The 16,617-nt window shown below is 53.3% G+C and overlaps 1 protein-coding gene across 7 annotated transcripts in view; it reads left to right on the top strand.

Moving 5' to 3' along the window:
- Positions 1-16,617, top strand: part of DLG3 (discs large MAGUK scaffold protein 3) — a 192,194-nt gene that overhangs the window by 68,294 nt on the left and 107,283 nt on the right. For all 7 annotated transcript variants that reach the window (XM_030574753.1, XM_030574754.1, XM_030574755.1 and 4 more), the window contains one exon: positions 12,852-12,905. In XM_030574753.1, coding sequence (XP_030430613.1) covers positions 12,852-12,905 — 54 coding nt within the window. The remainder of the gene's footprint in view (positions 1-12,851; positions 12,906-16,617) is intronic.

The following is a 16,617-nucleotide window of genomic DNA, read 5'->3' on the forward strand; positions in this document are numbered from 1 at the left end:
TTTCATGCCATTCCTCCTAGTTCAGCTCCGGGGGATCCCTAAACTCTCCCTCCCTCTCTCTCTTTGGAGGTTGCACACCTCAGACAAATGCGGACAGTTGTTCCGTCCTCTCTAGCTGTTCTGTAAAGAGACGATGCAGGTAATAAAAGGCAGCTCTGGAGAGCTGCAAGAAATGGCCCGGACCCAACCAGAATGGGGAGTGGAAAGAGTGCCGAAGCATCAGTGTTGTGCAGAGACTTCCAAGAAGCCCTGCGAATGGCAAGAACGTGAGCTGGGACTGTAGGGAGCTCATCTCAACATGAAAGAGGAACTATATAATCATCTCTTCATGGAAGCCTTATAAAAGCGCTTTTCTAGGCCACCAGCCAGATGAATGCTTAGAAATGGTATATAAATCTGCATTCTCCTAAGGGTTAGACTGACAGATGTGAGCACTGGGCAGTCTGAAGGCATACAATAGGATCTCCTTTCTACCCCACTGGAGAAACACAGGCCTGGTCTACACTATGCATTTAAACCGATTTTAGTAGCGTTAAACCGATTTAACGCTGCACCCGTCCACATGATGCCCTTTATATCGATATAAAGGGCTCTTAAAACCAGTTTCTGTACTCCTCCCCGATGAGAGGAGTAGCACTGAAATCGGTATTACCATATCGGATTAGGGGGTAGTGTGGCCGCAAATTGACGGTATTGGCCTCCGGGCGGTATCCCACAGTGCACCACTGTGACCGCTCTGGACAGCAATCTGAACTCGGATGCACTGGCCAGATGGACAGGAAAAGCCCCACGAACTTTTGAATTTCATTTCCTGTTTGCCCAACGTGGAGCGCTGATCAGCACGGGTGGCGATGCAGTCCCAAATCCAAAGAGAGCTCCAGCATGGACTGTAAGGGAGATACTGGATCTGATCGCTGTAAGGGGAGACAAATCTGTTCTATCACAGCTCCGTTATAGAAGATGAAATGCCAAAGCATTTGAAAAAAATCTCCAGACTACACAGTGCTGCATGACAAGCGTAACAGAAGCCAAAGAATCAAATGGACGCTCATGGAGGAAGGGAGCGGGGACTGAGGACTCCAGCTGTCCCACAGTCCCCGCAGTCTCGGAAAAGTGTTTGCATTCTTGGCTGAGCTCCCAATGCCTGTAGGGCCAAAGACATTGTCTGGGGTGGTTCAGGGTATAGCTCGTCAATTTAGGCCCCCCCCCCCGTGAAAGAAAAGGGAAAAAAATCGTTTCTTGACTTTTTTTCAATGTCACCGTATGTCTACTGCATGCTGCTGGTAGACGCAGTGCCGTGGCACTGAACAGCAGCATCCTCTCCCCTCCCTTCCCCGGTGGCAGACGGTACAGTGCAGAAGGACTGGTAGCCGTCCTTGTCGTCATCCCGTGAGTGCTCCTGGCTGGCCTCAGGTGAGGTCGGCCAGGGGCACCTGGGTAAAAATAGGAATGACTCCCAGTTATTCCCGGCAGATGGTACAGAACGGCTGGTAACTGTCCTTATCATAGCAGCTGGGGGCTGAGCTCCATCAGCCCCCTTCTTTCATGTCTAAAGAAAAGATTCTGTCCTGCCTGGACTATCATAGCAGCGGGATGCTGGGCTCCTCTCCCCCACACCGCTTAATGTCCTGCCTGGACTATCATAGCAGCTGGAGGCTGCCTCCCCCTCATTTTATCTCACTAAAATGTCAGTGTTTCTTATTCCTGCATTCTTTATTACTTCATCACACAAATGGGGGGACCCTGCAATGGTAGCCCAGAGGATTGGGGGAAGAGCGAAGCAACGGGTGGGGTTGTTGCAGGGGCACCCCCTAGAATGGCATGCAGCTCATCATTTCTGCAGGATCTGACACGGAGCGGCTGTGCTCTCTGATGCACTGGCTCTCTAGTACACTTGCCCCATATTCTAGGCAGGACTGACTCTATTTTTAGATAAAACATAAAGGAGGGAATGACCTGGGGTGTCATTCCCATTTTTGTCTTTGCGCCCCCGGCTGACCTCAGTGAAGGTCACCCAGGAGCACCCATGACAGCAGCAGACAGTACAGAACGACTGATAACTGTCATCGCCAATTTACAATGGCACAGTAGATGGTAACCATCTCTGCTACCTTGCAAAGGCAAATGAACGCTGCTGTGTAGCGCTGCAGTACCAGCTTTGTCAGCGGCATCCAGTACACATACGATGACAGTGACAAAAGGCAAAACGGGCTCCATGGTTGCCATGCTATGGCATCTGCCAGGGCAATCCAGGGAAAAAGGGCGTGAAATGATTGTCTGCCGTTGCGTTCACGGAGGAAGGAATGAGTGACGACATTTACCCAGAATCACCCGCGACACTGTTTTTGCGTTGGGATCTCAACCCAGTATTCCAATGGGTGGGGGAGACTGCAGGAACTATGGGATAGCTACGGGATAGCTACCCACAGTGCAACACTCCAGAAATCGACGCTATCCTCGGTACATGGACGCACACCACCAAATTATTGTGCTTTGTGTGGCCGCGTGCACTCGACTTTATACAATCTGTTTTACAAAACCAGTTTATGTAAAATCAGAATAATCCTGTAGTGTAGACGCACCCACAGATTTCTCTTTTTCTTCTGCAATCTCCTGGGATTAGAAAGAGGAAGCAAATCTGCTCTGTCACATTGAATGTGGCAAGTGAGAATCCTGCCAGACCTTTGATGGTATGGCACAGTGACCAGGCTTTGGAGTGCTCCAAAAAGGCTGAACCAGGACAACTTGGAATCCCTTCGACACAGAGCCCAGTGCAGGAGGGAGAGACCAGAATCAATTCTTCTGATACACAGAGTGACATTCAGAGACATGGAGAGAACATCAGTGCAAACTGAATTAGAACACTGAGGATTATACACAGATTTCAGAGTGGTACCGTGTTAGTCTGTATTAGCAAAAACAACAAGGAACCACACCATCAGGGGCTCGTTCACCTGCACATCTACCAATGTGATATATGCCATCATGTGCCAGCAATGCCCCTCTGTCATGTACATTGGCCAAACCGAACAGTCTCTACGCAAAAGAATAAATGGACACAAATCAGACATCAAGAATTATAACATTCAGAAACCAGTCAGAGAACACTTCAACCTCCCTGGTCACTCAATAACAGACTTAAAAGTGGCACTTCTTCAACAAAAAAACTTCAAAAACAGACTCCAATGAGAAACTGCAGAACTGGAATTAATTTGCAAACTGGACACCATGAAATTAGGCCTGAATAAAGACTGGGAGTGGATGGGTCACTACAAAAACTAAAAATTAATTTCCCCATGCTAATTTCCCCCTCCTGTTTACTCACGCCTTCTTGTCAACTGTTTGAAATAGGCCACCCTGATTACCACTACAAAAGTGATTCTTCCTCCTATTGATAATAGCCCACTTTAATTGAATTGTCTCGTTAGAACTGACCCTCCTACTTGGTAAGGCAACTCCCATCTTTTTGTGTGTGTGTATAAATATCTTCCTACTGTGTTTTCCATTCCATGCATCTGATGAAGTGGGTTTTAGCCCATGAAAGCTTATGCCCAAATACATTTGTTAGTCTCTAAGGTGTCACAAGGACACCTCATTGATTATACACAGAGACATATAGCCCCTTCCACATTCAAACTCCAGGCCTCTGACCTGAAGGTAGCAGCATCACTTCCCTAACTAATGATAGGAGGCATTTCACTTTACTTAGAAAGGGGACTAATGGATCTAGACAAGTCCTCCCAGAGGTCACAAGTCATAGATCAGATCCAGATAAATGTATCTCTGGCGTAAAGAGAAGCAGGACCTGGGTTAGCTCTGCCCCAAAAGTTCAAATTATAGACGCAAAATAACTGCACATCTATATGCTCCAAAGGAAGGAGCTGGAGGGATTGTTGTTCTGCCTTCTGATTTGCAAGTTACACCTTCCTGGCTCTCTCAGTTCCCCAGGGAGGAATGTCTTCATCCCAGGCACGATCAGAGCATATGCTTCTTGGCATCGTAAGGAACTCATTCATAGCGCAGCAGGCAGATCAGGTGGTGGGAAAAGAATTCTCCATGAAAAGCTTCAGCAGAGGCTGGAGAGAAACAGATGAGCAACTTCGTATGTACCAGGGTGAATCCTGCTAAAGGTAAGCCAGCTTGGTTTGCTGTTGCACAGAGACAGGGGCTCACTCCTGGGAAATTAATTAATTTAAATAGTGAGAAACTTCCCCACCTATGGTAGGACACTGCTTCTGTGGAGGTGACCTGCCAACAGAACAGGGTTTCCATGAATCTGTGCTTTCTGTACACCCTGTGGTGCTGACACTCCAGTGCAGTTGCCTGTCCATTTCCCAGTCAGTGTCTGACAGTCTAGGGCCTTTCCGGCTGGCAGTTTATGAAAAGTTTGTACATTCGTGTAGACGCTCGTCCTGTGGCAGTGAGCGCCAGAGGATTGCTTGTGGCACGTTCCTCACCGTGGATGGAACTCACTGAGCCTTTCTCTCCCCACTCTGAGATTCCAGGCATCACACTTTGAATGGGCACAGTGCTTCATCATCAGATATTTGAAAAACCATTTCCTTGGCTCTGTTACTAGTAACCCCTTTACAAAGTAAGGGCACTGAAAAGTCCAGTTGGCTTTGCCCTCTGTATGTGGTTCATGCAAATGGAGGGAGATGCAGAAACTACCCAATGAAAATAGGCGAGTCGGTGTAACTTCTTGTTTCTCATGCACTAGCACAAAGCTACAGATGTGGCCCTCGGCCAGTGTGCATGTGTGTCATTCTGTGGCTGAGCCACAGGGCATGAGCCTGGAAAGACTGTTCAGCCTCCAGTCTCTCAGCCAAGATGGCAGCCATTAAACCACACTGGAAGGGAAGAGTCACTGGTTTATTTTTTAAAAACCAGCATTTCTTGTGACTGGAGCATTTCTGTGGGCCTAAGGCTTTGGAAAAGCCTGTTTTTACATATGCTGAATTTTGGCTCAGGTACTGATGGGGGCTCTAGCTTTTTTTTGCTGTCCCAAGTGTGGCTTGCCTGCAGGAGGTCCCCGGTCCCGCAGCTTTGGTGTTCCCGCCGCCAAATTTCCACCGAATCCGCGGGACCAGCAGACCAATCAGTGCCAATGTTTGGTGCTCTGGACAGCACAGTGTGCAGATCTTCCCCCCCCGCACCACAGACTGCCATGGCTGCTGGCAGCATACTCCTGCTGGAGCTCAGGTGGCATGGAAGTCTGGCCTTTCCTCTGCATCCTGACTGCCCAAAGCTTCTTCGTGCCTTGGCTCCTCGCTTTGACTGCTGTAACCGCCTGCTTTCCGGCCTCCCTGCGCTCCCCGCCAGTCCTCATTTTCCTCACCTTCACTCCGACCACATCAGTGCCCCCTGAATCCCTCCACACAGGTCACCTTCCAGACCCTGCACAGCTGTTGGTTTCCCCGCTCGTTTCCTTTGCTCTGTCCAAGCCCCTCTGCTCGCCTCTGCCTCTGCAGCCTTCGCCCATGCTGGCTCTGTGCTGGCTTTCCTTTAGCTTGGGACAGACTCTTCTCGCGTCGGGCGACCTCCGCCCCCACACTTCCCATGAAGCCCTGCAGTGAGCCCCGTGAGACTCCTGCAGCACTTCAGGCTCAGGCCGGCAATGGACACACGTTCTTGGCCTGATAGCCAGGGGTGCTGAGCACCTACAGCTCCCGTGGATTTTAGTGGGATTTGTGGGTCTACACTGCCTGCTTTGCGCCTGCCCAAGCTGGTGAGCTTTGTACGGCCAGAGCCACTTCTTCCATTTGTAGCACCCCAAGCACGGTGGCAGGGCTCGGTAAACAATAAGAATGTGATTGAGTGTGTTTAATGGAAAAGCTCTGACAGCCCCATTGAATGTGATCTAAGTGCACTGCTCTCGTTCCCTCTCCCGTCTGCGTGGGACCACACGGCTCACCCTCGGGCATAAATTACTTACAACTCCACGCAGACAATGTCAAAGTCAATTCGCCAGCATCTTCTTGCTGCCCAGCAAACAATAATGACATTCCTGCCCCTCCTGCTGCTGCCAGAAGCCCAGTGTCTGTGTGATGGGGGAATCAGTTCATCTATAAACCCTCTCTTGGGCTTGTCAGACTTTCCGAAAAACACGGGCAAGATACAAACGTAGGGATCCCTGTAAGTGCAAAGTCACTAGGGACTAGTATCTAAATGCCTCTCCCATAATACTCGGCTTCCTGGAGTAGCTCCCAACAGGAGACAAACAGGGATTTCCTAGTCTGAATTCCTTTTGCCGGTCTGTGGCTTTGTTTTAAGCAGCCACTTACATTACTGTTCTCCTGGGTCCCATGTGGGAAATTGCGCTCCTAGCAGTATTTTCAAATGTAAAAAGCGATCGCGTGGAATGACTGGGACAGATGCTCAGTGCATGGAGAGCAGGACACGGTGAGCAGGCGAGACAACATGTAGCAATGCACAGAGAGGCAATGATTGTGGGATTACTGATGGAGCATACCAGGGGACATCGGCTGGGATGTAAAAGCTTCTGTGACTTTACCATTGAGAGCACCTGTCCTGCAGAAGGGTCACAAAGCACCAAGGTGGTAGTAATAGCCATGCAATACCTCAGGGGGCCATGCGATAAATTGCATTTACCTTTAACCAGTTCCTCTGCACTCTGCTGCCAATCCATCTCCTCTGAGATGGCCTCTAGCATTTCAAACCTCTGAACCACCATTTTTTTTTTAACCGCCAGCTATAAAAATGTTTTCTTTTTACTGTGAAATGTGGAATTTCCTCCCAGAATTGTACTGGTCTGGGACCACGGGCATGCAATATTCAGACCTGGCCCAGTGTCAGATTTAAGATACTCCACCTCACAATTTAGCAGGGTCAGATATGAGCACTCCGTAGTGCCAGAAAGGGGAGCTTTGCAGTGGGGACATGGCACTTGCTAGTTCCCAAGACATTGCAGCTGAAGTGTGACACTGCTTTATGTGTGGGTGGAGTTCGGCAGGAGCATTTGGAAGCGGTTGTGTTTGCCTGAGCTAAAGGAGAATTACCCATCATCCAAATCTATCCTTTTGTAGCCTGTAGTTATGGCAGCAGGAGAGATGAGAATGCATCCGTGAATTCATCAAATTAACCATCTCCTGCTCCATTCTGTCATCAGAATCTTTCCGAGTAAGACCGGAACTCCCAGCTTGTTGATTCCCAGTTCCCCCACCTACAGTGTAAGGACAGTTAAATGTTCAGAAATTCAAACAGCTCAGACATGAAAAAATCAAAATTGGCAATGCTGGATCACACTCGTGGTCCACTCTGCCAGTGGCTGGGACCAGAGGTTTCAGAAACCCAGTAGTAGGTAGTAATGGGATAATCTGTCACCAGGGCAAGGTTTATAGCTTAATAGGTTTTAACACCAGAAAGGTCTAGTAGGATCATCTAGCCTGACTTCCTGCATGACACAGGCTAGAGAAACTCATCCAGTAATTCCTGCATCAAGGTCATCAGTTTGAAATTTCTCCTACTCTCCACTACTTAGAGGCTTTCTGATGACCTGAAGTAGAAGGGTTTATATCCCTTCCAAAACTCTTTTTTTAATATTTATAATTCCAACTCTGGCAGTTTTTTTTATCCATAAAAACATGCAACATTTTTGGAATTCTGCTAAACTCTTAGCCTTGGTGCTACCTTGTGGCAATGAATTCCATATGATTGTGCACTGTGTGGAAAGTATTTCCTTGTCTTAGTTTGCCACTTTTCAAAAGTCATTCAGTGTCCTCTTGTTCTTCTGTTATATAGCCACAGAAATGTAGGGCTGGAAGTGACCTCAAGAAGTCATCTAGTCCAACCCCTTGCACTGAAGCAGGATTAAGTATACCTAGACCATCCCTGACAAGTTCTTGCCTACCCCTTTCTTAAAGATTCCAGCAATGGGAATTCCACAACCTACCTAGGTAACTTGTTCCAGTACATAACTACTCTTAAAGTTAGAAAGTTTTTCCTAATTCAACCCTAAATCTCCCTTGCTGCAAATTGAGCAGATTACTTCTTGCCCTACCCTCAGTGGACATGGAGAACAACTGATCACTGTCCTCTTTGTAACAACCCTTAACGTATTTGAAGACTCTTATCATGTCCTCGGTCTTCTCTTCTCTAGAATATACATGTCAAATTCTTTCAGCTTTTCCTCACAGATCAGGACTTCTAAACATTTTATCATTTTTGTTGCTCTTTTCTGGACTCACTCAAGTTTGTCCACATCTTTCTTAACATGTGTTGCCCAAAACTGGACAAAGTTCTCCAGCTGTGGCCTCGCTGGTGCTGCATAGAGTGGAACAATTACCTCCCAGGTCTTACATAAGAGACTTCTGTTAACACATCCCATAAGTTCATTTGCCTTTTCTGCAACAGAATTACATTGTTGACTCATTTTCACTTTGATCTGCTGTAATCCCCCCAGATACTTTTCTGCAGTACGGCTGTGTAACAGCCAGCCTGGAGGGATGGACAGCCTAGTGCTTAGAGTGCATGGCTCCCAACTCCCTACTTGGCTGTGAGGCCTCAGTCTCTAAGGCTGGTGGGGAGGTAGAGAGAGTCCCAGGCCCTCCCTCTCCCCTGGGTCCCAACCAAGGTTCCTGTGTTTGTTAGCCCTCCCGGCAAGGAGTCTAAATTCGCTGCCCTGGGCTACTTCCTACCAGTCTGTTCGGTTTGGGGCGTACAAACCCCCTTAGTTGGATGGCCTGTTCCTGTAGGCTCCTTCCCTTGGGTCTGGAGTGGCACCTCATAATGGTCCTAGACTCTGTCAAGGGTGAGTCCAAGCCCCACAATATCACTGGGCTTCACGCACTCAGTTGCCTTTGGAGCTGAAGGTTCCTAGGTCTCCTCCAGAGTTTCCCATGGCTGGAGGCACAGGGCTTCCTCCCTGGTGGCTGCCTGGGTTGGCAGGTTAGTGATCCTTCCCCCTCACTTAGAGAGGTGGCTTGCTCCTGCCCCTGTGCCAGTCAGCCCTGGACTGAGACCAGCTCTTTCCTTTTCTCCCCCTCCAGGCCTGGCATTAGCTGGAGGTATAACAGGGCTAGCTGAGCAGGGGCAGAGCAGAGTCTCTCTTTAACCCCCTGCTGTGCTGGCTGGCAGTTGCTCTGCTTTGTCACAGGCTGCCTAGCCAGTTAGTCACCATTTTATAGTGGGGTATTTGATTTTCCCTTCCTAAATGTAGTACTTTGCACTTGTCTGTCTTTTATGAGAAAGGGAGACTATAGATCAGCTGTTCTCAACCCAAAGCCCGTGGGCCTCATGCAGCCCAGTTAGCACACAGCTGCAGCCCAGCTGTGGTGGGGTCCAAATTCCTGGGTGCCTGGTGCAGCGGGAGTCTGGGGCTGCCAGATGGCCCTATGGGGTTTGGGATCAGGGTTGCCAGCCATCCCCGCAGGATCTGGAGTAATTGCCTGCCCACCCCATAGAAGTGGGTCTGGGGTCCAGGGCTGCTGCCCGACCCCACACAGTCTGGGGTCGAGGTCACTGGCTGGCCCTGCAAGGCAGGGGTCCAGGGTTGGGGCTGCCGCCTGGCCCACAATAATAAATTAGGTTGAAAACCACCACTATAGATAGTATGAAAATGGGTTCCCAATCTTCCTTCTCTAGGCCATTCATTATTTTGAATACTTTTATTAATTATGGTGGAAGATAACATCTGTTCTTATTGAACCTGCTTGGAAGAAGTGGAGCGGAAGGAGGCACATCCTTGGGAGCCCTGTTTGTGGGGAGTGAGGAGGAGGAGGAGGTTACCAAGCAGCAGCAGGTAGAACACAGCTGGTTAGGAGCTGTGTTGGAAGAGGCAGAGGGGGGGAATCTGGTACGGTAGCTTTGTTCTTCTGTGCTGGAGGTGTCAGGAAGGGAGAGGGCCTAGGTGGGGCACAAATGTGCGCAGGAACTTTCCATACTGTGTTGGAGGGTGAGTGATCTTGTGAGATATTCCCCTTTACTGCCTTGCAAGTCTAGTCAACCCAGCTTCTTTCTGGTGGCAGAGGGCTGAATGGGGCTTTCTTGGGAACACATCTGTGCTGCTTCTGGCTGGAACATAGGAATCATAGAATATCAGGGTTGGACAGGACCTCAGGAGGTATCTAGTCCAACCCCCTGCTCAAAACAGGGCCAATCCCCCACTAAATCATCCCAGCCAGGGTTTTGTCAAGCCAGGCCTCAAAAACCTCTAAGGAAGGAACTGCCTCACCAAATCAGACCATCTATCCAGATGCTTCCAAGGAGAAAACCTTGTGGTGGACAGTTATGGCCGGTGATGGCAATTCAAGCGATGCATCATTTCAAGGGTGGGGAGGAGCATGCTGTCTCCACATCAGCCCTGACTGTGGAGAGAAATAGTGAGTTGAGCAGCCAGCCTTTGATCCCTGTGTTTCAGGGCATGATTCTGTCTCTAGATCATTCAGCTCAGCCATGGGAAGGATTTCAATGTTATCAACCAGTTAATGGGCATAATGGTTTTGCCCAGGTGAAGCCGTGTTCATTGTTCACTAAGTGTTTGGAACAATTGTACATGTGTCTTCCCAGAGCTGCAGAGGGCCTGCAGTGGCCAGGATACGCTGGGTGCCTCCTGCCACTCTCCGTTCTTTGATTTTTGCATTTCTCTCTAGACCGGTTTGTGGGGAGGATGAGCCGGGGGCAGTAGCAGGTTCTGCCTGGGTGCTGTCCTTCAGGAGGATCTCTTGCTGGACGGCTTCCCAGCAGGGCTGAACATAGAATCAGCACCAGGGCTGGGGCAGCAGGTCCCATGATACCTCAGTAGCTGTGTCGTGTGATTTGTTCCATTTTCACGGTTTGTGTCTCACCTGCACTCATTCCAGACTCTGAGCCAAAGCAAAGGGCTGGAAGCTGGTGATTCCCTAACACCCAAAGCACAGAAAAGGGATAAAAAGCTCCTGCCTAATGTGTCTCGAGGGGATGCAAAGCGCCTGATGGAACGTTTGAATCTCTCAGTACAGCTCTCACTCTAACCACACAAGCAGTTGGGGCTTTATCACATGCTCTTCTCCACTTCTCCAGTGCTTATCTCCCGGCTCACTCACCTTCTGCCATTGGGTGATTGCTGTATCCCCCTCCCATCCTCAGGGGCTGGACCTGTCCTTTCCCAGCCTCCATTCTCATTCTGAATCTCATTGCCCACCCGGCCTGACTTTGTGTCAGGAAATGTGCTTCCCTACCTGCCTATGCTCCAGGTCATTGATACACAAAGACATTCCTGCACCTGTGGCTACCTCTCATCACCACCCTCCCTCTCACCTGGCCTCAGGAGCACTCAGGCCTGCTCCGCCTCCTTCCTCCAGCACAGGTGTAGATCTCCTCTGTCAAACACAGCTCCAGAAGCAGAGAAGACCCAGGGAAGGGAGCTGCAGCAACTGGAGAAGCTCATTGTCTAGGGCAGAGAGGATCCCTAATGCCTGGAAAGTCACCAAGTATCAGCCTCGAGGTCACAGATCAGCTGCGCTAACAGGGAACAGCCCAGACTTTGGGGAGGGGGAAATCCACCTGGTGCTGAGGGGAGGAGAAGGACTCTCCCCCAGACTGCCCAGGAGTCTGTGTGGTGCTTTGGGAGGAGAGCTGTCGAGTGCCGGGGCGGGTGGTGCTTTGGGGGATGTATACGTGGTGCCCTGGAGGAGTTATGGACAGCTCAGGTGGTCTGAAGAAATGGAAGCTCCTCTCCATTGTCTCCAAATCATTGAAAGCCATGGCCCATCCCGGGGCATTCGACGGTGTTCATCTTTGAGTGCTGGGTCAGCAGCTGGTTGGCTGTTCCAAGGAAGCTGAAAACCCAGGGAGGCAGTGTCAGGACTGGGACGTGGACAGGCTGGCCCAGTGATCGGAGCAGGAGGCTTAGGCCAGATGGTCAGAACCAGAGTCCAAGCCAGAGGTCAGAGCCAGAATCAGAAGCCAAGGCTCAAACAAGAGTCAAGCACAGTGCAGCAGCCACTCAGAAAGTCTCTCCATTGCTCAGACAACTTCCCGGGCCTCCTCCTGAGTAATGTGGTATGGCCAGTCAGGGTCCTTGTGGCTGGGGCCTTTGGGAGGGTGAGAGTTCTGCTAGCCCCTCACGTCCAGTAGTTCTGGGTGAGCTGTCCAGTGGTGCCTGGGTCTGAGGGCTGCACGGGAACCTGTGGCTCCGGATTAGAGGCTCACATGCTCTTAACAGGCAGGATTGGAAGTTGTGAAACAAATGTTGACCCCAGAGTTTCTGCAATTGTCGCTCCCCTGAGCACGTTGGCCAGGCTGTGTGCTCCATGTGCTGTGCACATATTACTGAGTCCATTCCCACCGCCCCCTCCAGGAGGGGAAGAGAAGGGACTCACCCAAGGTCACAGGTGCATCTGCTGCAGAATGGGGACTGGAACTTGGCCGTTCCCAGCTCCTGCCCCTGAGCTGAGTCCACTGGTGCCTCTTCACGTCGAGTGGAAGTACCTTTTTTCCCTCTCCCCAGCTGCCAGGCTCCCAATAGCCAGGAATTCAGGTACGATCTGTTCTGGAGCTGGAATAGAGGCTAGGGGTGAGATCTCTTTCCTTCCCTTCCTGTGCCGCAGCACCAGGGCTCCCTAGGGACAGGAACGCTACTGGATTGATTGCGGCGTCTGGAAAGCCTGTCAGAATCTTGCCAGATCTGACTGGAGGGGGCCTTGCCCAAATGGAGACGCAGCCGGGGTGGGGTATCTGAGAGGGAGAGTGCCAGAGAACACTGCCTTGTTTTCATGGCTTGCTCTTCTGCTAAGAACCATGTGATTGTGTGTCTGGTGGGCAAGTCATGGAGAGAGTGGCTGGGGGCTTGGTGCATTGGGACCCATAGCTCAGCGGTGTGATACTCTGGGTTTTGTCTCCGTCTCTAACAGGCTAACCCTGCTCCCATTATCGTGAACACAGACTCCTTGGAACCAGGGATCTCTGTAAGTCTCCTGCTTGGATTTTCATTTTTTTCTATAGAAATAACATGTTAACCATGCCTGCCCGGACCCTGGGGATATGGCTCCCTGGGATCCTCTGCCTGCCCGGACCCTGGGGATATGGCTCCCTGGGATCCCCTGCCTGGGCCCGGGCCCAGAGGATACGGCTTCCTGGGATCCCCTGCCTGGGCCCGGGCCCAGAGGATACGGCTTCCTGGGATCCCCTGCCTGCCTGCCTGGGCCTGGAGGATACAGCTCCCTGGGATCCCCTGCCTGCCCGGGCCCTGGAGATATGGCTCCCTGGGATCCCCTGCCTGTCTGCCTACCTGGGCCCAGAGGATACGGCTCCCTGGGATCCCCGCCTGCCTGCCTGGGCCCAGGGCATATGGCTCCCTGGGATCCCCTGCCTGCCTGCCTGGGCCCGGAGGATACGGCTCCCTGGGATCCCCTGCCTGCCTGCCTGGGCCCAGAGGATACGGCTCCCTGGGATCCCCTGCCTGCCTGCCTGGGCCCAGAGGATACAGCTCCCTGGGATCCCCTGCCTGCCTGCCTGGGCCCGGAGGATATGGCTCCCTGGGATCTCCTGCCTGGGCCCAGGGGATACGGCTCCCTGGGATCCCCTGCCTGCCTGCCTGGGCCCGGGGCATACGGCTCCCTGGGATCTCCTGCCTGGGCCCGGAGGGTATGGCTCCCTGGGATCCCCCTGCCAGCCTACCTGGGCTCGGGGCATATGGCTCCCTGGGATCTCCTGCCTGCCTGCCTGGGCCCAGGGCATACGGCTCCCTGGGATCCCCTGCCTGCCTTGGCCCACCTGCGTGCCTGGGTCCAGGGGGTACAGCTCCATCCTAGCATGGCTATTATCAGGGGGCTTGGGGGGGGTGGCCTCTCTAGAGCTGCTCCTCTGCTCACACCTCACACCAGCTGTTCCCAGCTCCTTTGCTGAGGGAAGGCCATTTTAGTGCTGCTTCTGTCCACCCACCCCATGTGGCATTTCTTAGCATCACTAGGGGAGTTATTACCTGAAAGCAAAGCTCTGATCAGAGCGATTAGCGAATTCACCAGCCCCCAGGAAGAAAGCAAGGAAGCCGTCTCTGGGTGTTAACAGCAGGAAGGCAGGGGTGGAGGAGGGAGCCTGGTGGGGGGCAGGGGTAGAAGAGTGTGCAACGGACTCTGGGGGTGGATTCAGGGAAGGGAAGAGATACTTGGTGGTGGGGGAACGAGAGAGGCTAATCTGGACAGGAGTTTTAACCTGGTGACCCATGAGACCACCTCCTCACTGACCCACTTCAGCCCTGCCCCCGCCGTTCAGCGGAAAGGTTTGGCCAGAACCCTTAGCAGTGTCTCTGCACAGGGCAGAGAGGAAGAACAGTGGACAGTGGCTGGGATGAATATGTGGTTCTTCTTCGAGTGATTGCTCACATCCATTCCAGTTAGGTGTGCGCGCCGCGCGTGCACGTTCGTCGGAAACTTTTTACCCTAGCAACTCCAGTGGGCCGGCAGGTCGCCCCCTGGAGTGGCGCCGCCATGGCGCCCAATATATATCCCTGCCGGCCCGCCCGCTCCTCAGTTCCTTCTTACCGCCGTGTCGGTCGTTGGAACTGTGGAGCGCGGCATAGCTGTCCTCCACGTCCCTAGCTCTCCTAGTTTCTATCGCTTGTTTATCGCTTATCTCTAGTTCTATAGATAGTTGTTAATTAGTATTGTTAAGTAGATAGTTTAGTAAATAGCTGTTAAGTAGTTTCTTGCCGGGGGCTTAGCCCTTCCCGGCACCGGGCGCCAGGCTCATGCCTGTTTCGCCAGGCTTCAAGCAGTGTGCGGCCTGCAAGAAGCCCATGCCTACCAGCGATCCCCACGAAGCGTGCCTGAAGTGCCTCGGGGAATCGCACAGATCTGACAAGTGCCGCATCTGTAAGGCTTTTAAGCCGAGGACAAAAAAGGAGAGGGATCAGAGGCTCCGAACTCTCCTAATGGAGGCGGCACTTGACCCGTCGACTTCGCAGACCGTGGTTTCGGCACCGGCACCGGATCGCTCCGGCACCGAGAAGACTCCTCGGCACCGACCTTCTCCGGCACCGGAATCAGTGCCTAGGCCGTCGAAGTCTAATACTCCGGCCAGGCAGACCCGGCTTGAACGCCCGGCCTCGACATCGGCCGCGGCGCCGCCGGCACCGTCAGCACCGTTGACTCCGGGCCCGGCGGGTCTGTTGAGTCCGGTGCCGCCGAGCTCCCCCATGAGATCTGGGGTTGAGATAATGGTCCCATCCACACCGGAGACCTTCGCCTCGGCTCGGGACCTTATTGCCCTGACGGAGCCTACTCGGCTGCCACCCCCGGTTCCTCCGGTGCGGGTCACGTCCAGAGGCAAGCCCATGATGTCGGCACCGCCCACGGACAGTCGTTCCCGATCCAGGTCCCGACGTCTTGGGCGCTCCAGATCCCGACGCCGCTCGCAGTCCCGGCACCGCTCCCCTCAGCGGTACCGGTCGCACTCGCGGCACCGGTCGGCATCGAGACGGTCGCGGTCAGGCTCCAGTCGACACCGGCACCGCGACTCCAGGAGCAGGTCCCGACGCTACTCGCCGCACCGGTCGACCTCCCGGCACCGAGCTGGTGGCAGGTCCCGGTCCCGATCTCGCTCGACCTCCCGGCACCGAGCTGGTGGCAGGTCCCGGTCCCGGTCGATCTCCCGGCACCGAGCTGGTAGTAGGTCCCGGCACCGAAGCGGCGCCCGGCACCGTGACAGATCCCGGTCCCGAAGCAGCGCCCGGCACCGTGACAGATCCCGGTCCCGAAGCAGCGCCCGGCACCGTGACAGATCCCGGTCCCGAAGCAGCGCCCGGCACCGTGACAGATCCCGGTCCCGGTCCCGGCACCGTTATGACTCCCGGCACCGGTCCCCGGCACCGAGACGATCCTCCGTGCCGGCCCGCGCAGACCCGTACCATCCAGGGTCGGCCCCGCCGTGGCCCTCCAGGCAGCCGTCCGTGTCCTCCCAGACGGACAGCGGCTATGCGCTGGGCACCGACCGGCAGGCGGCGCTGTTTGCTGATCCGCCGCTGCAGGACCAAGGCCCCCCACAGTGGGGATTCTGGACACCCTGGGCGTACCATCAGGCCCAGGGCCCCCAGCAGCTCCCTGCTAGGCCGGCGACTGCGGAGCATAGGGCCCCTGAAGCCTCTTTGTCTCGCCCCCCTCCCTCCCCGGAAGGGGACGAAGGGTCCAAACAGCAGGACTCCGCTGCGGCTCCGGAGACAGAGGCGAGGGCTGAGGAAGACCCTCAGTTGGACACTATTGTGCCTGGGGTCTCATCATCCTCCTCCCCGGATGAGGCGGTGGCGGGTACCTCCTCCAACAGTCCCCCCCCGCTGGATCTCAGGGCGCACCAGGACCTCCTCAGGCGATTGGCTCAAAACCTGAGTCTGCAGGCAGAGGAGGTCTCGGAGATAGAGGACCCAATTGTTACCATCCTCTCTTCCGATGCTCCCACCAGGGTCGCCCTGCCGTTTATACGGACCATTCAGGCCAATGCCAATACTATCTGGCAGTCCCCGGCCTCCATCCCTCCGACAGCGAAAGGAGTCGAGAGGAAGTACATGGCCCCTTCTAAGGGGTACGAATATTTACATGTTCACCCGACTCCCGGTTCACTGGTAGTGCAATCGGTGAACGATAGGGAGCGTCACGGCCAGGAGGCTCCGGCCCCCAAATCCAGAGA

The sequence above is a fragment of the Gopherus evgoodei genome, chromosome 9 (assembly GCF_007399415.2).
Source record: "Gopherus evgoodei ecotype Sinaloan lineage chromosome 9, rGopEvg1_v1.p, whole genome shotgun sequence".
NCBI lineage: Eukaryota > Metazoa > Chordata > Testudines > Testudinidae > Gopherus > Gopherus evgoodei.